The 23405-nt window shown below is 46.0% G+C and overlaps 1 protein-coding gene and 1 long non-coding RNA gene across 3 annotated transcripts in view; one reads left to right on the top strand and one right to left on the bottom strand.

Annotated features, from left to right (window-relative positions):
* LOC308464399 overlaps positions 1-23405 on the bottom strand; it is a 53928-nt gene that overhangs the window by 13207 nt on the left and 17316 nt on the right. The window lies entirely within an intron of this gene.
* Positions 1-23405, top strand: part of ST14 (ST14 transmembrane serine protease matriptase) — a 41779-nt gene that overhangs the window by 10144 nt on the left and 8230 nt on the right. The window contains exons 1-15 of one of the 2 annotated variants that reach the window (XM_080983450.1): positions 3088-3229; positions 5764-5923; positions 7776-7903; positions 8973-9043; positions 9664-9824; positions 11380-11415; positions 12092-12329; positions 14852-14991; positions 16053-16150; positions 18254-18363; positions 19672-19802; positions 20213-20317; positions 21519-21626; positions 21790-21903; positions 23205-23327. In XM_080983450.1, the coding sequence (XP_080839576.1) occupies positions 5767-5923; positions 7776-7903; positions 8973-9043; positions 9664-9824; positions 11380-11415; positions 12092-12329; positions 14852-14991; positions 16053-16150; positions 18254-18363; positions 19672-19802; positions 20213-20317; positions 21519-21626; positions 21790-21903; positions 23205-23327 (1720 nt within the window). In that variant the 5' untranslated portion in view covers positions 3088-3229; positions 5764-5766. Of the gene's footprint in view, positions 1-3087; positions 3230-5763; positions 5924-7775; positions 7904-8972; positions 9044-9663; positions 9825-11379; positions 11416-12091; positions 12330-14851; positions 14992-16052; positions 16151-18253; positions 18364-19671; positions 19803-20212; positions 20318-21518; positions 21627-21789; positions 21904-23204; positions 23328-23405 lie in introns of those variants that run through there. The other variant, XM_080983449.1, reaches the window with a different exon arrangement.

The following is a 23405-nucleotide window of genomic DNA, read 5'->3' on the forward strand; positions in this document are numbered from 1 at the left end:
TGAAATCAGCATGCTTTGCATGTCATGAGTCTATCTCATATATTAGTTTTACCTTTTAAGTTGAATTACTGAAATAAATGAACTTTTCCTCAATATTCTAATTTTTTGAGTTTCACCTGTAGTATCCAGAATTGGAGGCAGGATGAGGGAGAGAGGGCTGTTGCTCTCAGAGTCCTGCTTATTGGATTTGATATCCCGCTTTATCACTACCCTAAGGAGTCTCAAAGCAGCTAACATTCTCCTTTCCCTTCTTCCCCCACAACAAACACTCTGTGAGGTGAGTGGGGCTGAGAGACTTCAAAGAAGCGTGACTGGTCCAAGGTCACCCAGCAGCTGCATGTGGAGGAGTGGAGACACGAACCTGGTTCCCCAGATTACGAGTCTACCGCTCTTAACCACTACACCACATTGGCTCCCCATCAGCACCTAGTTGAGCAGGAGGATGCGAGAGGGGATAATACTAGCCACAGTGACAAAGCAGGATGTAGGGCAGGGTCTTCCATCCCTTATGCATCATTCAAACGATCTGAAAAGTCAGAATTAAAGAGCCTTTGTTCTATCCCAGGACCTAGAGAAATGAGAGCAGGGATAGCCAAAATGGTTCCCTCCAGGTGTGGTTGGCCTGCATCTCCCATCGTCCCTGGCCATTGGCTATGCTGGCTGGGGCTGATGGGAGTTGTAGTTCATCAGCATGCACCATGTAGATTATTTTGACTCTCACCCCTCTAGATACTGAGTTGCCATTATGGCTAGCCCTTTGTGGGTGGCTACCCAAGGGGCGTAGCATGGCGGGGTACCAGGGGAGTTGTGGCCTCGGGCTCTGACAACAGGTGTTACACCGCTGAGCTACTCTCATGCTTTTTTCTAAGCTAGAGGATCCGAAACTGTTGTCTGTGGACCACGAGTGGCCTGTAGCTTCATTCACTTAGCCCATGACATAAAATTCTAGAATTGTTGGGTCATATAGTCCAACCCCCTGCAACACAGGAATCTTATTTGCCCAACGTGGGGCTCAAACTCACAACCCTGAGATTAAGAGTCTCATGCTCTGCCGAGCGAGGTGTCTGTGCATTTGTGGCTGAGTACGGGAGACAGCTCGCCCGTCTTATTCAATGTTCCTAATGATTTTTAGCGGTCTTCTCATTGCATCTTTTATTTCTTACGCTGCATTTCATTGTATTACAGTTTGAATTCTTCGGAATGCAAATTGTCATGCAACATAAGGAACAAAAGACGCGGCTACACAATTTAAAATCTTGCTGCACCTAGCGCAGCACATTGCAATCACTACAGCTGGCAGGAAACCCATTCAGTGGTCTGTCAAGACCTCCAGTCGTTTTCAAGTGGTCCATGGGGTGGGGGAAAAAGGTTTGGGAGACCCTGTTCTAATTCAAGCAGTATCAGCTGGGTGACTCTCTATGGCCAGAGACCTTCAGTTGGCCTTGGGTGTCACTGAATCAGATTCTGGGAGCAGCTTGGAAGAAGGAAAGGGCAGTTTCTCCCTTCTGGCTAAGCCTCTAAACTTGTCTGGAATGGCTCTCGCTGACCAACTGCTTCACATATGGCCTAACTTGGACATATTTCCTCTGTGTTTCATTTGAGGTCTGAGTCATCAAAGGGATAAGTAACAAACAGGGTTGAATGAAACCAGACTTACGCAACAGCGGCGTGAGAGGACTCTCTCTCTCTTGGAGAAGGAAGTGAGCCCTGAGTAAATGATTAGAGGCAATGAAAGAGGAGAAGAGGCAGCTGCCTTATGCCAAGTTATACCCCATCTAGCTTAGTGTTGTCTGCTCTGATTGGCAGCACCCAGCCAGGATTTCAGGCAAGCTTTTTATTCCAGCACCTCCTGCAGTTGTCAGGGATTGAACCTGGGACTTTACTTCATGCAAAGCCCTTCCTTGTTACTTTGATTTAGGCAGGGGATATAGTCTCCCAGTGGACTCAGAGCAGAGGCCAGGGCCTGTTTCCCTTCTGCTTTCCTGCCGACAGGAAGATGCCTTACACCGAGTGAGTCCATTGATGCACCTAGCCAAGTACAGTATTGTCTTTCCCCACATATAAATTGTGATGGTTCCCAGGTGGATTATATTCTCTCTAAGCCAAAACCACCCTTACAGGCCGGTACTGCTTTCAATAAATACTTAAAAATAATAATCCGCCGTGCTTCCAGGATTTTTTGTACAATGTAGTGAAGGCTGAAACAAACGATGTTGGTAAATTCAAAAATCAACCATTTGGCAGAATAAATTCAATATTGCAAGATAAGTAAATAAATTTAGGCTCAAGTATATAAACAACAAAGCAAACCGAGAGTTCTGGTTTGCTCTCCTGCAACTTCCCCCAACCTGGTTCCTTCCAGCTGTTGTGGACCCCATTTCCCATCAGCTTCAGGCAGCACAGCTGGGCTGATGGGCGATGCAGTACAAAACATCTGGAGGACACCAGGTGTGTGTGGAGGGGGAAGGCTGCTCTCCCCTTTCAGTGGGTCCCAAGAGCGGTTCTGTGCTCGGAAGGGCTTTGCCACAGAGGACAGTTACGCAGCTGTGGTTTGGATGCCCAGTTCCTCCTTGATTCCTGCATGCTTCCTCCTCTGGTATGGCCCTCCGTATGCTTTTGAACCGCAACCCACACCGCCCCCAGCGACTGATCATGCTGCCTTGGGCTGCTGGGGGAGACCAACCGCATTGTAATTATTTATAGCCTGTCGTTTTCAGGCACTTGAGGCGGCTTACGGATCAAATAGAAACAGTTAAAAACATAGGAAAACAACAACAATACCTTTATAGAACTAGAACGATATCTAAGTATAAATGATTGATTAAAAGCGTACAGATGATTACAATAAAAACAGCACGGTGAAGCATCTGGTGGGCCGCAGATTGACCTGTAAATCATCCATTTCCTGTAGGCCATGGCTGCAGAACTCTGGCGGCTTGCCTTGTATTCAAGTCTGTCGGTCACAAGAGCAGACAGAGCAGCCGAAAATAAAGCCATTGTGCAAGGCCCGGCTGCTGTTCTTGCTCATCCGGCGCCAAATATCTTGGTTTTACATGAGCAGCAGAGGTCTCAGTTCACTAAGGCACTATGTTCTGCAAGAACTGGCGGTGGTGGGGAGAGACCAGAGTGACGAGAGGCGGATGTGAGCCACGTTTCTAGTCCTTCGGCTCAGTCACACAGCTCCGAGTGAGGATTAAGGCGTTCGAATCCGAGTCCTCGGAGGAAAAAGGTGGGATTTGAGAATGGATTTAAAAGGAGAGAGAGAAATGGGAACCTGCCATGAGAGCTATGCTGTGCCTCCATGGCCAGAAGCAGTAAATAACTCTGAATGCTGGAACCACAGGCGGAGGAGGGGAGAAGGCTCTTGGGTTCGAATTCTGCTTCTGGGTTTCCCCTGGAGGCATCTGGTTTGGCCTCTGAGAGAGCAGGGATGCTGGACTAGATGGGCCACGGACTTGTTCCAGCAGGTTGTTTGGCTGTTCTTAGAAAGGAGAATGTAGGTTTTGTCTTTTGCTTCTAAGAAAGTGCACCGGGCTAAAGGGGGGGGGGGGAGAGACACTCTGATCTTTTCCAGTCAGCTGAAAGTTGCTGACTTAACAGGCGGAAGTCTGTCACCTTGGAGCTGTGGACGCCAAAAGCGCAAACCACGAGTGAGGCGTGGCCTGGCTGAGCCGGCCTGGCTTGGTTCTGCTCCGCAGGTGCTGCCTGAGCAGGGATGGGCAGCCCAGAAAGGAACACGGAAGTCCCCGAAACTCTTGCAGAAAGTGTGTGAGCAACACGTTTTGTTCCGCTGCACTTTCTGGGGATGAGTGTGTGTATTTGTGCCTTCTGGGGGCAGATCCTTTGTTCACAGTTTCAGGGTTGTTGAGGTGAGAGGGAAGTGGCTTCCCTCCTCCCCTCATTTGACGGCTGTTTTCCTGTAGAGTTGCTGCTTTTTAAGCTGGTACAGTGGTACCTCGGGTTAAGAACTTAATTCGTTCTGGAGGTCCGTTCTTAAGCTGAAATTGTTCTTAACTTGAGGTACCACTTTAGCTAATGGGGCCTCCCGCTGCTTCTGTGCCGCCGCTGCATGATTTCTGTTCTCATCCTGAGGCAAAGTTCTTAACCCGAGGTACTATTTCTGGGTTACCAGAGTCTGTAACCTGAAGCGTCTGTAACCCGAGGTACCACTGTATGGCCTAAAGGGAGGAATGAAGAATTGGCAAGCCCCCAGCTTGGTTTTTGCTTATTTCTCACGAGTTTAATGTGGCCTTGGACAAACAGATGGGGTCTCTCTCTGTCCTCCTCCCCTATGCAACAGGTATGGGGTGGGGTGGTCTTTGCAGCTTGAGGGCCACATTCCCTTCTGGGAACCTCTTGGGGGCCACATGGCAGTGGTAGGCAGGGCCAGGGACAAAAATGGATGGAGCAATTGGTGTGCATTTTTTCCTTTTGTGCTGTGGGCTGGCTTCTACTCTCTCGAACACATTTTTCTCTGGCACAAGCCAGAGGTTCAGGGACACATTCCAGCCGGTGTGGTTGAACAATCAATCCCTCTTTCCAGGGACTTAGGTCTGGGAGAGGAATAGGGCATAGCGGTTTCTAGTTTTCTAGTAGTGTTCCCTGAAAAGGGTCCCCTCCCTCGGGCTGGTTGTAAAAAAGGCAGGCCCGTAAAGCTTGGCTTATAGCAGACTGAGCACTCTAATGGAGCAACCTCGGTTATTTCTAATGCTTATCAAAAAATTGGACTGTTTTTCAGCTTCCTATTCACTATACAGAGGTGGCATTACTCCCTCTTTATCTGCCTTCCCTCTGTTGTAAAGCTAGAACTTCAGCCGGTTTGAGGGCTGGCTTTAGCTTTAGGGCAGACAAAAGGGAGGAAGTCATTTTTCAAGCAGCACATGAATAACCTGCGGAACTCCCTGCCATTTGATGTGATGGACGCTGTCTTACATCATTTTCTATTTCTTGTTTTAATTATTTGGGGGGGGGGAATGAAAGGAAAATAGATTTGTCACTGTTTGTATGATAGCTAGATGTAATTGTTCTTTTACAGTTTTTTACTCTGACATGTCTCCTAGGAATTCTGTGGACAACGATTCATGAATCGAATCAAATTCAATTAAAAAAAAATGGAACTCCCATGGGCAAGGGCTGTATACCTTCTGGTTTTCTCCCTGCCCCACTTCAAGGACTTTTGTTGCTTTCTTGCCTTGTTTGGGAGCCTCAAGAATCGTGCTAGGAAAAGGAATTTCGACTAGTCCCTGGCCCTCTCCCGAAGCTCCAGATGTTTTGTCTGGGTCTGCTGGGAGCTATGGTTCAAAACAACTGGATGGCTCTGGATTTGGGGAGAGATCTTTTAGCCTGATGCCACAAGGCAGTGTATAGCAGAGTACTCCAATATTGTCATGCTGATCCACGGAACAGAATCCACACTGTGGGAGAGGCCAGTCCTCCCATTGGGCATGGTGAGGCAGCTGCCTCCAACACGGCTAATTTTGGGGCGCTGTGAAAAGAGCTGCATCGGCCGTTTCAATTTCTGTTTTTAAAGAGGTGCTTGTGGGCTTTCTTTCCTTAGCTGCGGGAACAGATTCTCTTGGATATTCCTTGCATGTTGAGAGATTCATAAATTCAATAAACAGTAGTAATTGGCTGAGTTCTCCTGTTCCAGCAGTGAAATATCTTGGGCCGGCCCTGTCATTGGGGTTGGGGATCTGCAGGAGGGAGGAGTACATGAGCGCCTTGTTGGGATGGCAGCCTGATTCCGTGTTTGCTTCGCCCTAGGATATGAACGGCCTGGAAGAAGGGTTGGAGTTCCTCCCCACCATGAACGCCAAGAAGGTGGAGAAAAGGGGTCCCAAACGCTGCATAGCGGCGATAGCCATCGTCCTGGTCTGTCTCCTCCTCTCCCTGCTTGCTGGGTTCCTGGTTTGGCACTTTAGATGTAAGTGAGCCTTGGTTTGCAAGGTGTGGGGTTGCCGCATGGTATTATGATTATATTTATTTAGATCTCGCCTTTCTGCCCAGACTGGGATTCAAGGCAGGCTTACACAGATTAAGGAAGACAGCTAAAATGCAGACAGCTAAAAGCATATAAAAGATCATCATTAAGGAAAAAAAAACAATTCGACGCTGATAGAATCAAAACAATAAAAAAAACTAATATACTGAAATACAGGTCATAATAAAAAAACAAACCAGTGCAGCGCTATTAAAAGCCCTTTCTTTGGAAAAACCATCAGTTATGAAAACCTCCTGCCTTTTAAAGATATTGGAAGAAGCAGGGGAGAAACCGCAGTTCAATAAACAAAGTTTTTTGCCACCTTTAAAAATTTTATTCTCTGTTACAAGGACACATCGGAGCAGGCTGGGAATATCATCTGTCCTCAATAGGCAACCCCACCAATGAAAACATTTCCCTTGGTGGATCAGTTGGTCAAAGCTTTAGTTTATTGACCTGCTGACTAAGCCAATGTAAACTTAAAATCCAGCCAAGTCACTGCGTGAGCGGAATGACAACTGCTCATGGTGTGGAACCTCCACCCCCTTGTGTGCCCCCCGACCCCCAAACCTGCTATGGAGTTTTCCCCAACACTTCAGAGTGGGATTCAGGTTTATATGTCCATTGTATATCTGATATACAGTTAGTTTTAAAACAATTACAGTTGTAAAAGCAAGTAAAACCATACCAGCCAAAGCAGAAGAATGTAGATGCAATCACCAGGCGTGTGTGTGTGTGTGTGTGTGTTGCACAAAATTAAGTGACTGTTGGCTGCATGTGGCAGAAGTTGTATAACCAAGATGCTAAACATGCCACAATTTAGGGAGAGAAATGTAACTTGAAGAAACTATTGATTTTATTATTCATAAGCACCAGCAATGTGCATAAGCTAATAGTGGTCTTTGCCCCAAGGAGCTTACACTTTAGATTAGTGTTTCCCAACCTTTTCCAGGGCCTTGCCCCCTGGGTTTCAGAAATTCATCCCCAATGCCCTCCACTCTACCCTATCAAAAGCACGATTCAGAATACAGTAGTACCTTGGAAGTTGAACAGAATCCGTTCTGGAAGTCCGTTCGACTTCCAAGACGTTTGGAAACCAAGGCACGGCTTCTGATTGGCTGCAGGAAGTTCCTGTAACCAATCGGAAGCTGTGTCGGACATTTGGGTTCCAAAGAACATCCACAAACTGGAACAGTCACTTCCTGTTTTGCGGCGTTTGGGAGCCAAAACATTTGACTCCCAAGGCGTTCAGGATCCAAGATACGACTGTAGCGGTTTGCGTGACCCACTAAAGAAGAGAATAACGCATTGAAATTAAAAACAGTAGCAATTAATTGCACATTTATTTGAAATCCAATGAAAACAATTTGGTTTAATCAATTCACCAAAAGGGGTGAACTTGATCCAGTGGGGTCTTTGGGGAAGAATGATAATAAAAACGTAGATCCCAGAGTGCAGATCTCTATATATTGGGAACCATCCACAAAACCTGCCGGATAGTATGTGTTGAGAATGCCTCCTTGAAAACCAGATTGCAGAGCTGCAAGAACGGAAGTCAAAGGAGCGTGTTGCTTATTTTCTAAAGCTTGACGGAAGGTCGCTTGGTTCTGTTAATGGGCACCCAAGAAATATAGGCCTCTCTGGATTCGGAGCAATTGGACTGGGGCAGAACTGTCCAAATAAAAATAATAATAACTGGAGCCCATTTGTTCCAGGCACCTCTAGAGCTGTAGGTGTAGAGCAGGCTCCATTAAACACTGTTCTTATCTTTCACCCGCAATATGGCTTCTCTTAGACAGGAATGCGCCTGTGCAGAAAGTCTACAATGGCCACCTGAGACTCGTGGGGCGCAACTTCATCGATGCTTACGAGAATTCCAACTCCCCTGAATTCGCTGACTTGGCCAGGGAGGTGAAGAAAATGGTAAGCAGCTCCTGAACTCATAGGGCGAACTTGGCAAAGTGTCACTGATTGTGTAGCATAATAATAATATTTATTATTTATACCCCGCCCATCTGCATGGGCGTCTCTGGTGTGTTGGGCTGGAGACACAGAACTGAACTAAATGACGCCAGCTCCCATTATCTCACCCCAGCATGGCCAGGGGCCGAGGATGATGGGAGTTGTAGTTTGACAATGTTTGGAGGGCCACAGGGTTTGCATGCTTCTGGGCTCAAGCGAAGTGAACCCCACCCTCCCGCTTTTCAACCTTAAATCTTACTTCTGTATACATCCTTTCAAACCCATAGATGGTTCTGGTTTGATGCTTTCTCACTTGAACTGCTTTACTGTGAGACTTACCCAAGAGAAGCTCAATTGACTTAAATGTTCTTATTACTTAAATGTAATAAAGCCATCCCCCATTTGCTTTTCTAATCAGTGGATTCCATGTTTTGGAATCCGCTGAGATGATGACCCTCGGATTCCTAGAGACAAGCTCAACTTGCAGCCCAAAGCAACTTCCTGGAAGGGCAATATAAAAACACCTCGAGAACAGCGCCTCTGCAGCTGTGTATGTCTGTCAGTTGAGGACACTATTCATTATATGTTGTACTGTATATGAAATTCCAAGGGCTAGAAAGAAACCCTTCAAGTTGATTGCCAGCTTTAGTGACATCGATAGAATCAATTACCTGCTGTCTAGCTCAAACAAACCGGCTATGTTTAACAGTGAAGTTTGCGCTAAAAGCCTCACAACTCAGGAAAACCCTAGAGTCTTGCGTCCGGAGTTTCCCGCCATTTTCCTCCTTTTGTGTATATCTGTGAAGTGTTTTATAATGTTTTAATCATATGTGCTATGATACGTTTTTGAGACCTGTCCGTTTTTGTTTGTTCTGAGCTATAACCTGTATTTAGTTGACCTATAGAATCTGACGACGATGACAAAATGGTTATAGCCAGAAAGTGTGGTTCCCTCCTGACCTCTGAATTTGCTAGTCATCTACCTGTTCCTTTATTTATACTAAACTGTAACCTCTTTTCTCATCTTTAGCTTATAAACATCTATAAAAATAATCAGGATGTCAGTCCTTTCCACAAGGAAACTCAGATCGTCGCGTTCAGGTGGGTAATGACCAAGTTTAAGAAAAATCACTCAGAATTATTGTTTAAAATGTCATTTAAAATAATTTCTAGTAAGGCGGGGGGGAAACCTAGCTGTGTGGAAAAAAAATGGTGTCTGCAAACGACGAGATGTGCAAACTCATACTTGCTCTTCCGAACATGGGTTTGCCACAGTAATGGGGCAAAAATCCCTTAAATGATACTCCTTTGCAACATGGCCTCTGTTGTCCTGCTAGTATGTTTGAGAGAGCCAGGCCTTAAGGAAACCAATATCCACAATACATTATAGCAGAGCTTTCCAAACCTTTCGGACGTGCATCATTTCATGACATAGTGATTCAGTTTTCCTAGCAAACCGGAGGTCAAACCCCTTTCCAGTCCTGGGAGGAGTGTGGGGAGTGTTTGCGCGACACACCTACACACTGCAGCAGACACACTGACGTGTCGCAACACACAGTTTGGAAAGCTCTGGGTTATAGTGATTGGGGCAGTCAGGGTTGGCCAAGGCTTCCTGCAACCCTTTGGGTCCCTTCCGACTCTACAATTCTGTGATTCTCTTTGCAGCCCTGATGGTTTGGTCCAGATTCCTAACCTGCCTCTTTTTCCTCCTCTCCGAGCAGCGAGGGCAGCATTATAGCCTACTACTGGTCAGAGTTCAGTGTCCCTAAACACAATGCGGAAGCGCTTGACAGGGCCATGGCCAACATCCAGGCTTCAAATGAGGCAGGGATGAAACAGAGGGGGAGCTATGAAATGCGAGTTGAGACGGTCGTCGCTTTCCGTAAGTCTCTCTTCTCTTCTCCTCATCTCCTGTTCAGTCACCTCAGCCTTGATTGTGAGAACCTGAGTGTTTCATCCCAGAGGAAATTTCAGCTGCCTATTTGGCTTTGGAAAATGAGAGCCAAACATGTGTGGGGAAGACATAGTGGCTGACTAGGGCTAGATCTGCACGGCTATCAAACAAACGCTCTGAAAACGATCTGCTAAAAACCATTGTAAAGCTCACAATTGAAAAGGTCATTTCAGCTCTAACCGCCATCTGGTGTCACAGTGTTATAACGCATTTATAACGCTGTATTTTGACTAATGTAGCTGAGTCCTTGGGCTGTTATGGGCAGCTTGGTTGGGGACTCAGCCATTCGGAAGGCCCAATTCACCCATGCCCCTAGGTCCTAACTTTTTGCAGCTGCTGAGTGGTTAGGAACAGTTTGGAGAACTTTCCCTTTTAAAAGATCGGTTCTCCAAACTTTTCCTAACTGCTCAGCATCTGCAAAAAGGTTTATTGGGCCTTCCGATGGATTTGGTCAATAGCCAGGTGCAAAACGCCCGAGGTAATTGTGCATTTCAGAGCTTTGTCAGGGAACTTTAAGAGGTTTCTTTTATTTAGGGTAAGACACAAAGGCTTTTCTTTTGTTTAAATGTTTCCAAAATGTTGTTTTGTTTAAAGGCTACACTATTATAGGTGCCACATAATACCTGTTCCATGTTTGTAAGAACTCATTCTTTCTGTGTGGCGGCACTCGCACTTTGGAACTCCCTGCCTATTGATTCAGGCAGGCGCCTTTGCAGTCCTCTTTCTGGCGTCTGCTAAAAACATTCTTCTTTAGACAAGCCTACCCACATGTTAAGAAAGTTGATGTGAGTTTTAATCTGTTTTTAGTCTTATTTTTATTTTAAGTCAGTTTTCTTATTGATAATGTTATTGTTTTATCTTTTTCTGTAAACCCCTTTGAGGAGTTGTTGTTTTTTAACATTCAAGCAGCGTATACATTTTAGGAAATGAGTAAATTTAAACATTGCACCCTTATAATGAGGGGTTCCGGTGGGGGAGAGAGGCCTGGGGCTGGCATATTAAAGGTCCAGAAGACATTTGAATTTTCTCTTCAGAATAAGGAATGTAAAGATTGCCTCCCCTACCCCCACTGCCCCCCCCACCCTGTGCTCCGATTCTGATGGTAATACCTCCCTGCTCCCTGCCAAAACCATCCTAATTAAAAATGTTCCTGCAGCAAAACTTGCTAACCGAGGAACTATAAGAATGTTACTTCATTCGTACTTCAGAAGTTTATTTATGGGTGTTCAGTACAGACTGTGGCGTCTGGTGGATTTTTGGGGAGGGAAATCCACGACAATGAAATGAAATACATCTTTTTGGCTGAGTCATGATGACTCATCCACTTCTACGTTCTCACAAAGGATCCTTGCATTGGAGTCCATCAAAGTAGGGGGAGAGATGAGCCAACCTTTGTGTCTCCAGCGAATGCAGACTGGCTGGGTTCCCCCTACAACGGGGCCTGCACAATTAATGTATTTTTCTCTCTCTCTTTAACTCCTAGCTTCTGATCCAGATATCATAAAGGCAAAACGGGACAGTAAGTACTGTGTTTGGTTTTGTAGCCATACAAGACACATTGGGTCGACTGTACGAGGGGGCCTGTTCCTCCTCGTTTGGGAGAGATAGGAGCGTCCAAGTCTGGGGAACAAGGCCCTGCAGAGTCCAAATCAGTTTTGTAGCTGGGTTGGTTTTCTCAAGCGAAGCTTCCTAAGATGAATTTGCTTTGGAGACAGAAAAGCCGCTTCTTAATGCCTTGTTTTTGACATTTGGGGGTTTCAGAGGTGCAACAGAGCTGGACAGACTTCAGCCTTGCATGACTGACTCTTACCTATTCTTCCTTGCCCGCCCAACCTGGTTTATTTAGCAAGCAAAAATTGGGGAGTGGGGGGGGGGGAGAACCAAAAGCATGCCCCAAGCATTGTGAAAATGTCCTCTTCTTAACATGAGGGGAAAGAGTTTAAATTGCGTGCCAAAAAAAATTTAAAAATCATGCAGGTTTTAGGAGTGTTTATTTCCCCCTATAATAGCCAAGGATATTGGTGAACATGGTGGGTTTTTTTTTAACCATTTGGCCTCAACTTAGTATCCTGCCCTGTTGGACTCTTTCTTGGGACTTTCTTTGAAATGGACCACTGGTCCTTCATTGCTTTTGCATTCTCCCTATTGAGACCCCCTCCTCCTCGTCCTCCCTCCCTCTCCCCCCACCTTTTCAGACAGCTGCAGCTATGCCTTGCACGCGAAAGAGGGCGTGGTCACCAGCTTCACCACGCCCGGGTTCCCAAACAGCGCCTACCCGTCCAACGCGCGATGCCTCTGGGTCCTGAGGGCCGACGCCGATTCCGTCATCAGCCTGACCTTCACGACGTTCGACTTGGAGCCCTGCAACGTGGGGAACGACTTTGTCAAGGTGTACGACACGCTGAGCCCCGTCGAAGCCCACGCGCTGGTGAAGTAAGTCGGCTGCCCTTCCCTGTTGAATGAATCCTCTGAAGTGCAGCAAGCGTACGCTGGAAGGAGACGGTGGGCTCAGTCTCTGCTCTTGTTTGCCTCTTTTAAGTTTCAAAGGCTCTTTGCGGTACAGAGACCATTGCTCAGGAGCAGAGAAGGTACAAGGTTCAAAAGCAGAGCAGTACCAGTCTAGCACCAGCTTGGCTGCAGGAAATGCCCGAAGGAAGGGTACAAGATGCCATCCAACCATCTTAGAGACTCCAATCTGGAGTTATATAGGGTTCGCTCCTTGGCCTTATCTTCTGAAGGCAGCCCTGTTTAGGGAAGTTTTAATGTTTGATTTTTTTATTGTGTTTTTAATATCCTGTTGGAAGCCGCCCAGAGTGGCTGGGGAGGCCCTGCCAGGTGGGCAGGGTATAAGTCAATCAATCAATCAATCAATCAATCAATCTTTATTACGGTCCAGAGACCCAACAAATTGTTACAAAGCAATGCACAATTCAGACAGCCTACCTCCAGGTTAAACAAGCATTTTGTTCAGACTTAAAGATAGGGATCATTGGTTCTTGCAACCACCGATAAAAACTTTGCCACTGCTAATGTTCTAGCGTTTGTCCGGTCTTCCTTTTTTTTTTTTTTTTTAAAAAAATAATTTTTATTAAGGCTTTAAACAACAAATAAAGAGAAAAAAAACATACGCAATACATATAAGAACAACACACACAAAAAGCAACACAAAATTCAACAAAAAACAAAACAAAAAAAACATAACAATTAAAAACAATATCTCTTTTCCATTTCCATTCTTAAGTTACTTATTTTCTGGACTTCCTCATACCTCCCTCTTTTGTATTCCAAACCAAATTGTTTGTCCAGCAGTTTCTTTTCCACTTTTTTAATCCCAATCTTTAGTTTAATAAAATATTACAATATATAACTTCAACTTCTTTAAACCTAATCCTTGGTCTTAGTATCATATAACATTAAAATTTTCCCTCTTAATATCAAATTTCCATTTCTTTACACATCTTTAATCTTAATCTTTAATCTTAGTCTATCATTAACTTTAACCTGTACAGCTGGAAACCACTTATTTTTAGTCCAACATCGCTCTAACATTCCTTAATTTTGCAATGTTTCTGAAGATAGTCTTTGAATTTCTTCCAATCTTCCTCCACCGACTCTTCTCCCTGGTCACGGATTCTACCAGTCATTTCCGCCAGTTCCATATAGTCCATAAGTTTCATCTGCTATTCCTCCAGCGTGGGAAGTTCTTGTGTCTTCCAACACTTTGCGATGAGTATTCTTGCTGCTGTTGTTGCATACATAAAGAAAGTTCTATCCTTCTTTACCACCATTTGGCCGACTATGCCCAGGAGGAAGGCCTCTGGTTTCTTAGGGAAGGTATACTTAAATACCTTTTTTAATTCATTATATATCATTTCCCAGAAAGCCTTAATCTTTGGGCACGTCCACCAAAGGTGAAAAAATGTACCTTCAGTTTCTTTACATTTCCAACATTTGTTATCGGGCAAGTGATAGATTTTTGCAAGCTTGACTGGGGTTATGTACCACCGGTATATCATTTTCATAATATTCTCTCTTAAGGCATTACATGCCGTAAATTTCATACTTGTGGTCCATAACTGTTCCCAGTCAGCGAACATAATGTTATGTCCAACGTCCTGTGCCCATTTAATCATAACCGATTTTACCGTTTCATCCTGAGTATTCCATTTCAGCAGCAAGTTGTACATTCTTGACAAATTCTTAGTTTTGGGTTCCAACAATTCTGTTTCTAATTTGGATCTTTCCACCTGGAAGCCAATTTTCCTGTCCAATTTAAATACCTCCATTATCTGATAATAATGAAGCCAGTCTCGCACTTTGTTTTTTAGTTTTTCAAAACTCTGCAATTTCAGTCTATCTCCGTCTTGTTCCAAAATTTCCCAATATTTCGGCCAGCGTTTGTCCGGTCTTCCAATAGGAACCTGACTTAGTGAGGCTCTGATTTTCCTAGGAAAGGTACCAGCAAGGTTATTATTATTATTATTATTATTATTATTATTATTATAACTATTATTCCGAAGATGTCCCGCAAGGCAGTGGAGGTTTAGGATCAGAGTTTTCCTATCTTCTAGCAAACAAATTACAATGCAATGTGCCAATGGCTCGATTAAAATCAGCTAACATTAAAACAGTGGAGTTTTTGTTTTTTTATGCGGCATCCTTCTAATATTTAAAATGCAAATGGTTGCAGTGCTGAAGAGCAGCTTTTTCCTGGTGCCCCCCAGATCCAGTGTCAAGAGGTGGAGGGGCCAGTTGCAAGGGATGGTACTGTGGTGGGCTTTGGATTCATTGGGAGCAACCGTAGCTCTCGTTGCTCGTCTCCCGAATGAACTTTGTGGGTCTTAAGCCCACTTCCAATATGGCAGAAGAGGAGTGGCTGCAAAGAGTGGCTGTTGGGTGGTTGACTCTCTTTTCTCTTCCCCTCACCCACCACTTGGCCTTTTCCTCCCTCCCAGGCTGTGTGGCAGCTATGGACCATCCTACAACCTGACCTTTGTCTCCTCTACAAATGTTCTCCTGGTCATGCTGATCACAGATGCCACGGAGCGGTATCCTGGGTTCAAGGCAGAGTTCTTCCAGATGCCAAAGAAAAAAAGTAAGAGCCCTTGGCAGCCACTTCTTGTCTGTCTGTCGTCTGTCGTCTGTCTGTCTCTCTATCCATTCATAACATTGTAGAGTTGGAAGGAACCCTTAGGAGCCTCTATTTCAGTGTTTCCCAAACTTGGATCTCCAGCTGTTTTTGGACTACAACTCCCACCATCCCTAGCTAGCAAGACCAGCCGTCAGGGTTGATGGGAACTGTAGTCTAAAAACAGCCAGAGACCCAAGTTTGGGAAACACTGATTAGTCCAATGCAATGCAGGAATCCCTGCTAAAAAGCAAAGGCCACTTACATTTACGAACATATATAGTCTTTTTCTAACTCAAGGGCCACATTCCCTTCTGGGAAACTTACCAAGGGCCGCATGCTGTTGGTGGGAGGGTCTAGAGACAAAAGCAGGCAGAGCAATGAATGCGAATTTTACCCTTGTGCAGTAGGCTAGTTTCTGGGCTCCCACATCTCTCTGTCCTTGAGCAAGAGTCACGCTCTGAGGGCACAGTCCTGCCAGGTGAAAACTCCTGGTGTGTGCAGGGGCAGTGAGGGGTTTGACCTGGGGAAACTTCAGGGGGCCGGATGCAGAAGCCTGGAGGGGCCACATTCTGCCCCCGGGGCCTGAGGCTCCCCACCCCTGATTATGGAAGATTGACTTATAGCAGAAGAGGAGAAGGTTGGGTTAAAAAGCATCCACAGCCGAAAATCATCTTGTGGGTAATCCATCCTTTCGTAAGAGGGAAGAAGCTGGGGAATAATTCCCCCCCCCCCTTTTTTTGTCTTGGAACAACTGGGCAATAAATAGCATCCCTCTTGCTGCTGCTCTAACCATGCCTTCTAACAAGAGATGCGCATGGGGCTGAGTCAGAGGACAGATGTGAACAGGTGAGGCGTAATTGGTCTCCTGAGTCCAATCCAGGCCTCAGAGTCCGCCTGGTACCTCCGGAGACCAGCTTACCCTCATTAAGGATGTTCTGCCCACGTCTCTCTTCCTGTCGGCTTGTCCTTGCAGCCTCAGAAGTAGGGCTCACTTCCTTTGTTTGCTTCCATCCCGCTTATTCTAGATTGTGGCGCAGATTTGACGGGGATATTCGGAACCTTCTCCTCTCCTTATTACCCAGCCCACTATCCTCCTGGTACGGATTGTGTCTGGAATATAGTGGTAAGAGCAGCTCCTTTCTTACTTGGACCTCACTTAGTTTAACTGCTGCCTTTTCACAGCGAGCTGGGACCAAAGCATCTTGCAACACGCAGATCTGTGTGTGCGTATGCGTGTGTTGGGGAAAGAAAGCAGTTTGCATGCCATATCAATAAATTTTGAAAACCACCCAAAACAATTTAGCAAACAGAAGAAGGCTGCATTCCCATGGGCAGCCCATTCTATTACCCCAACGTTTCGCTTACTGTTGATTTCCATGATTTCCGCTAACCCAGAAATAGTGCTTCAGGTTAAGAACTTTGCTTCAGGATGAGAACAGAATTTGTGCTCCGACAGCGCAGCAGCAGCAGGAGGCCCCATTAGCTAAAGTGGTGCTCAGGTTAAGAACAGTTTCAGGTTAAGTACGGACCTCTGGAACGAATTAGGTACTTAACCCGAGGTACCACTGTATATTTGAGCTCCCATATGACGTAAAAGCCACTTCCGGAAATACTGTGGAATTCAGTGCCGTGTTAGCACTTGTTTCCGTATTACTGGCTCCCAGTTTGCAAAGCATGTGCTCAGGTTGGCTGCTGTGGGGAAACAAGGTTGCAGGAGTTTGTGCACCATTGTCCTGGTCTGTCAGGCTGCTCTTAGGCTCTGGTTGCTCCCAAGAAAGATACATGGTGGTGGTGGTTCTTTTTAATCTGATGCTCTGTTACCAAAGTAGCTTGGGAGTACGTTTCCGAGAACAATTCAAAGTGTTGCTGCTGACTTTTAAAGCCCTAAACCAGGCCCTCCCGATGTTTTGAGACTACAGTTCCCATCATCCCTCACCACTGGTCCTGCTAGCTAGGGATCATGGGAGTTGTAGGCCAAAAACATCTGGAGGGCCGAGGTTGAGGAAGCCTGCCCTAAACGGCCTCAGCCCATTATACCTGAAGGAGCATCTCCACCCCCATCGTTCAGCCCGGACACTGAGGTCCAGCACCGAGGGCCTTCTGGCGGTTCCCTCACTGCGAGAAGTGAGGTTACAGGGAACCAGATAAAGAGCCTTCTTGGTGGTGGCGCCTGCCCTGTGGAACGCCCTCCCATCAGATGTCAAGGAAATAAACAACTACCTGACTTTTAGAAGACATCTGAAGGCAGCCCTGTTTAGGGAAGTTTTTAATGTTTGATGCTTTATTGTATTTTAAATATTTTGTTGGAACTGCCCAGAGAGGCTGGGGAAACCCAGCCAGGTGGGCGGGGTATAAATACATTATTATTACTACTATTATGAAGGAAACTAAAAACTAGCTTTGTCAGTGATCACAGAGGTGCAGAGTCGGAAGGGACCCAAAGGGTCATGTAGTCATGATGCCACTGCCTCTTTCCTCAGCTGGATCTAGACACATTTTTTAAAAAGTTACAGGAAAATGTGTTATGTTAAATTGAGGCTCATACAACAAAAAATAATATTTAGAATATACTGGAGCCGATTACATTTCTTTAAACAAGGGCTATCTAAGGTATCCAACTGCTGGAGATGCAATAGCGACAATGCCTCTCTAAAACACGTTTTTTCATTGTCCTATATTGAAAGATTTTTGGCAGAAGGTAATTGAAACTATCAACAGAACTGTACAGAACAACCTTAACTTTTATAGAGCAAAATATCCTTTTGAGTCATATGCCCCCTCCCTGCAAGGAACCTTACAAAAGGACAATATGAGTGGACTCTCTGTGCCCTTACCAAAGCAAAGAGACTAATACTGATGAATTGGAAAAATAAAAATGCGGCTCCCTTCTACAATTGGATCGAAGACTTATATAAACTCGCAACATATCAACAACTTGCATAATAGCGCAGACTTGCCATGGACAAATTCAACAATATTTGGAATCCGTTCTTACAAATACTGTAATAGGTTAAGATCTGGTGAAGTACAATAACAACTTTGTAAAGTTAAAATAGAAAGAAAAAAATGCGTTCTAAAGCTCATAATGAAAAATCCCATAAGCGATTTGGGCTGCTCTACAGCGCCCTCTGGTGTCACATGTTTGTAATGCAGTTACAATGACATAGTTGACTGGGTGCAGCTGAGTCCCTCATCTCTTTTCCCACCACCCACATCTTGTCCTCAGGTCCCCACGGAGAGGAGAGCGAAGGTGCGCTTCAACAACTTCTTCCTTGCCGAGCCTGGCATCCCACTCAATTCCTGCCCCAAAGACTATGTGGAAGTCAACAATGTCAAGTAAGAGAGCTAAGTGCCAAAACTGGCTGTGAGAGAAGGGGTGAAACTAAAATCTGGGACGTGGTCTGCCTGGCTAGGTTTACACAGATGGTGAGAAATAGAGAGGGCAGACAACAAGGCGATGCCTTTCTGGAGAAACGGAGCCTTTATATAATGTATTGGCGTGGGGAAAAAAAAGTGCAGGATAATGTAAACCTGGTGGTATTAATTTATCACATTGGATTTTGGTACGGAAATTTGTTCCGATGTGCTTAGGTCTAGTTTCTGCTTTTGTTGTTATACTTGGTTATGTTATAAATAAGCACAAGTGTTTTTGGTTTTTTTAAAGTTAGAGCTAACTATTGGATCTGGGGACCCCCAACCCACTGAGGCTGTGATTTCTTAGAAGGGTCTGCAATGTGAATGTTGGCAGGAAAGAGACCTGGCTTCCTGCCCAAAGGCATCAGGGTCCCATCCTGGGCCAGGGCAGGGTCAAGGTCAGCGTGGCTCAGGGCCACCGCTCCTCCACATGGCCTCGGCATCCCCTGGGATGCTGTAGTGGCACCTCTCTCGCCAGCTGCTTCTGCTGGCAATGGGGCTGGACCGGGTTTGCAGCCCTGAATTGGAAAATATCTGCAGAGTACTGCAGCTCTGAAATAAATGGGCATTAAAGACACCAGTTCCAAAAAGGACTCTTATGAACTGAAAGCAGAGATGCTGTGTGTGCTTTTGTAACCCAAGAAAGTGTTTAATAAAAGCAATTAGAAAAGCAAAACAAAACATAGTTTTAAAGAGGAATGGCAAACACTGTATTAAAACAGCTTAAAACAGCAAATCGTTTAACATAAAGAGCACTGCTTTCATTTAAAAAGCCCCAGACGGCATAGCTGTCAGGGATGATGGGAGTCATAGTGAGAGTTGGCAAAGGCATATATACAAATAGGTTTTCAGAAAACCTGACTGTGGTGCTACCACTAAAAAGCTCCCGTCTGCTATGCTCTCCATTGAACCTCTAATGGTGACAGGGTGGAGAGCAGAGCATCTGAGGCTGAGCTCAATGCACAGGCAGGCTCAGATGGGACAAGGAGGTTCTGGAGAGAGCCTTAGGTTCTCACACTGTTCAGGGAAACCAGCTCCTTAGTGCAGCAATTCAGTCACTGGGCAAGACTAGTCTTGTATATACTGTATTGTGCAATGGGCTTGCTCTCCTATGGTGGGGAGGAATGGGGAGACCCCTGTCCACTTCAGTGTCTGTGTTTGGAATGATGTCTTAAAAAAAGGACCATCTCTCCTCTCATTGGCTCTCTTGCCTCCGTGTGATCCCTTCAGGTACTGCGGCGAGAAGAAGCAATTTGTGATATTGAGCAAAACCAACAAGATTTCCGTCCGTTTCCATTCGGATCTTTCATTGGTAGACAGTGGCTTTTCGGCAGAGTTCATGTCCTATCAAACCAACGACCGTAAGTGGGAATGCTGTGAGGTTGGGGGTGAGGTGCTGGGAGTGGGGTGGATGGGTCGGATGTGGATGGAGAGACTTAAAGCATTTGGACCTTTTAAACGACGAAGGAGGGCATGGAAGAGGTTCATCGCATGGTGCACTGCTTGGAGGAAGGAGAAAAGAAATATTATTGACTGCATTCCCTTTGCACGTTCAGAAGTAACTTCTGAGATTCCTTTTCCGGCCTCTTGCATCCAAGGGCGGCCTTAGCAGTTGCAAGGGGAAGAGACTTTTCCCAGGGGAAAGAGACTTCCCTTGTGGCAGACAGAATACATCCCGTTGAAAAAGGAGGCAGGGAATTGGTATTCTGCGCTGTTTGCAAGACTTAACATACCTCTCCTCTCTCCCCTCACCCCAATTTCTGACTTGCAGCCTGTCCAGGCAAATTCGCCTGCAACACTGGCCGCTGCATCGCCAGGACCCTGCGCTGCGATGGCTACAACGATTGCACGGATGCCAGCGATGAGAAAAACTGCAGTGAGTCCTTCTCCTCTGCTCAGCAACCTTGAGTGAATTTGGAAATGTGGATATGGAACGGGGCTACGTATGCTTTGTGCCTTGATCTTGCATTATAGCGGATTTGGTTTTTGCCACCAAGTGAAAGTGTGCAAATTTGACTATGCCTCATACGGTTTGCAAAACCGTTCCAAAGATGAGCTGTTGGGAGTGCCAAGAAAAAATATGTTTCTGTATAAAACTCCTGGAAATCCCAATTTCCACACCCCAATGCACCTTCCGACCTAGGAGGTTTTGGCAGGCAATGTCTTCTACATCCTTTGATGCGTATGTTTGCCATCATATGGTCTAGAAACTTGCTTTAAAAAAAAACGCAAATTAAAGCCATGATTCTCTGGGTGGTGAAATCTGTGGCCAGCAGCAAACTCAATTGTTGTGGCGAGGGGTAGTTTCCAGACCTTTGGGCACAAAAGATGAATGGCATAGCTTTGCTGAAGGGCAAGTCCTGATCTGCCAGAGAAAGAGCATAGAGAGAGCACTGCCTTTCATCTAGGACCTGGGAGACCAGGGTTTGAATCTCCACTCAGCCATGAAGCTCACTGAGTGTGATCTTGTGCCTGTCACTGCCTCTCAGCCCAACCTCCCTCACAAGTTCATTGTGGGGAATTAAATGTAGGGAGGAACCATGTACGCCACCTTGAGCTCCTTGGAGGAAAAGGTGGGATAAATATGTGATAAATAACTTAAAAGGCTCCAGAAACGTGTGCCTGTTGAGGAAAAAAACCCAAGAGGATTGTCCCCAATGCTGGTCCTGCTCAGAGGAGACCCACTGAAAGCAATGGATTAAAAAAAAAATTCTTTTTAAAAGCAAGCTATACAAAATTCTGCAAAACAGGACCTGAGGACAATCTACATAGTCCATATACAATTATGGTTTATTGTAAAAACAAAACAAAAAACCAGACATAAAATAATTATTCATGCTCATTTATTTCAATGGGACTACTCAGAGTAGGATAAGCACTGGACCAGCACCAGTGTATTTTTCCTGCTTTTTGCACGCTTCCCTTCATGACTTGCAGATTCCAGGTCAGGATCGGTGCCTCTTTGTGGAACTCTACTTCAGCCATCCCATATCTGACGCTCTGTGGGGCTCTGTTGCTCTGTAAATCACCAGGTTGCACTGCCTCTCTTAACTGCTTCTCTGTCTCCTTCCTCCCAGCTTGCACCGAGAAGCAGTTCAGATGCCGGAACGGTTATTGCAAGCCTAAATTGTGGTTCTGCGACGGCATGGACGACTGCGGGGACGGCAGCGATGAGGCCGAGTGCAGTGAGTGTGGACTGGGAAAGGGGGTCTTGGTCAAAGTGATGTGGGGCTGGGGGGGTGGGGCTGTCTCCTCCCGCTGCCTCTGCTGTGCTAGGGATCTGTGTGGGTGCCTTTTTGCTTCCTTTTTTTGCAATTTTGACCTGTGGCTTCTCTTTCCGTTGGGCAGGATGTCCGGCAAATAACATCCGGTGCAGCAACGGCAACTGCATCCCGGAGAGCAAGAAATGCGACGGCAAGGATGACTGTGGCGACGGCAGCGACGAGGGGAGCTGTGGCCGTGGTACGACTCTTAGCACCAAGGGGAGCCGTAGGAAATCATTGGGTTGGGAGGGTCTGTTGCCCTGTCTGCCCTCTGCCAGCCCCCAGATGCCTGCCTTCTCCCTTCTGGCCAGTCCAGGGTGCGAGTCCCTGCCTGTCAGTTTGCCCTTGTAGAACTCGGCAGGGAGGAGAAGGAGGGAGACAAAACTCAAATTAGTTGGCCCTGCCCATCATCAGCTCTGGTGCCCCCCTACTGTTGGCTTCTTTGCCTTCCACTCTGCCAGTCTCAGGGGGCACCAGCAACCCCTGCTACGCCAAGGCCCTTAGAACGGGACTTGCAGTCAGTTGCTAGGGACGGCACCGCCATGGGGTAATGGTTGGAGTGTCAGGCTACGGCCTGGGAGGGAGCAGGGTTCAAATCTCCCCCACTTGGCCATGAAGCTCCCTGCGTGTGACCTTGGGCCATTCAGCATCTCTCAGCCTAACCTACCTCCCAGGGTTGTTGTGGGGATACAACGGGAAGGGGGAAAGAACTGTGTACGCCACCTTGAGTCCCTCAGAGGAAAAGCTAGTAAATAAATGAAAGGAAATAACCAGAAAACTGGGGGGAACTCCCTTTGTGCATTTTGCATAGTTCAGGTCTGGTTTTAGAATCCAGAGGCAGAGCACAGCCTTCCTGCAATTTGAGGAGGGGGTTTCATTGGCAGCAGGGGAGACAGATAGACGACCCGCCCCCACACACACCAGTGTCCCAGTATTTGTTCTGGTTTTCTGAAATCTCAGTGCCTTAGCCGTGTTAGGGGGCAGCACTTACCCTTGGAACTCCCTGCCTATTGATATCAAGCAGGTGCCTTCACTGTGCTTTCTAGTTCTTGCTAAAAATATTCTTGTTTAAACAAGCCTACCCAGATATGCTTATAAAGTTGGCATAATCTGTTTTAGCATTTCAATGTTTGTATGTTTCAAACTAGGGCTGTAAATTTTTCTATGCTTTTTTTTTTTTTTTTTTTTGGTAAATCGCTTTGAGGGTGCTTAAAAACAAAAAAGTCGAGCATTGTATAATTTTTGTGAAACTAATAACAATAGAGACATGCATAGCAGCAAACAGCCTTTCCCCACGAGGATGATGGTTTCCAGGGGCAGGATGTGCAGAGGTCCTGGAATCCCTCTCTGCTCTGCTCTGAATTTCCCCAGTAGTGAGATTCTTACTGGAAGCAAGCAAGATCTTCTATGGACTTGGATTTCTCTGTGCTTAGCATAGGGAATGCTGCTGTGCTAAATGTTTCCTGGTCCTGAGCCTCCTTGCCTGTTGTTTGCTTGCAGTGGACACCGTCTCCTGCAAAACGTACACCTACAAGTGCCGCAACAACCAGTGCTTGAGCAAGAAGAACCCGGAATGCGATGGGAATAAGGACTGCAGTGATAACTCGGACGAGGACAATTGCAGTGAGTTATGGTTCTAGCTGTCCCCTTTTGGGAAGCCGATGACCTGAGATGCACTCTTGCACGTCTAGTAGAGGGTCA

The sequence above is a fragment of the Podarcis pityusensis genome, assembly GCF_964106645.2.
Source record: "Podarcis pityusensis genome assembly, chromosome: 15".
Lineage (NCBI taxonomy): Eukaryota > Metazoa > Chordata > Lepidosauria > Squamata > Lacertidae > Podarcis > Podarcis pityusensis.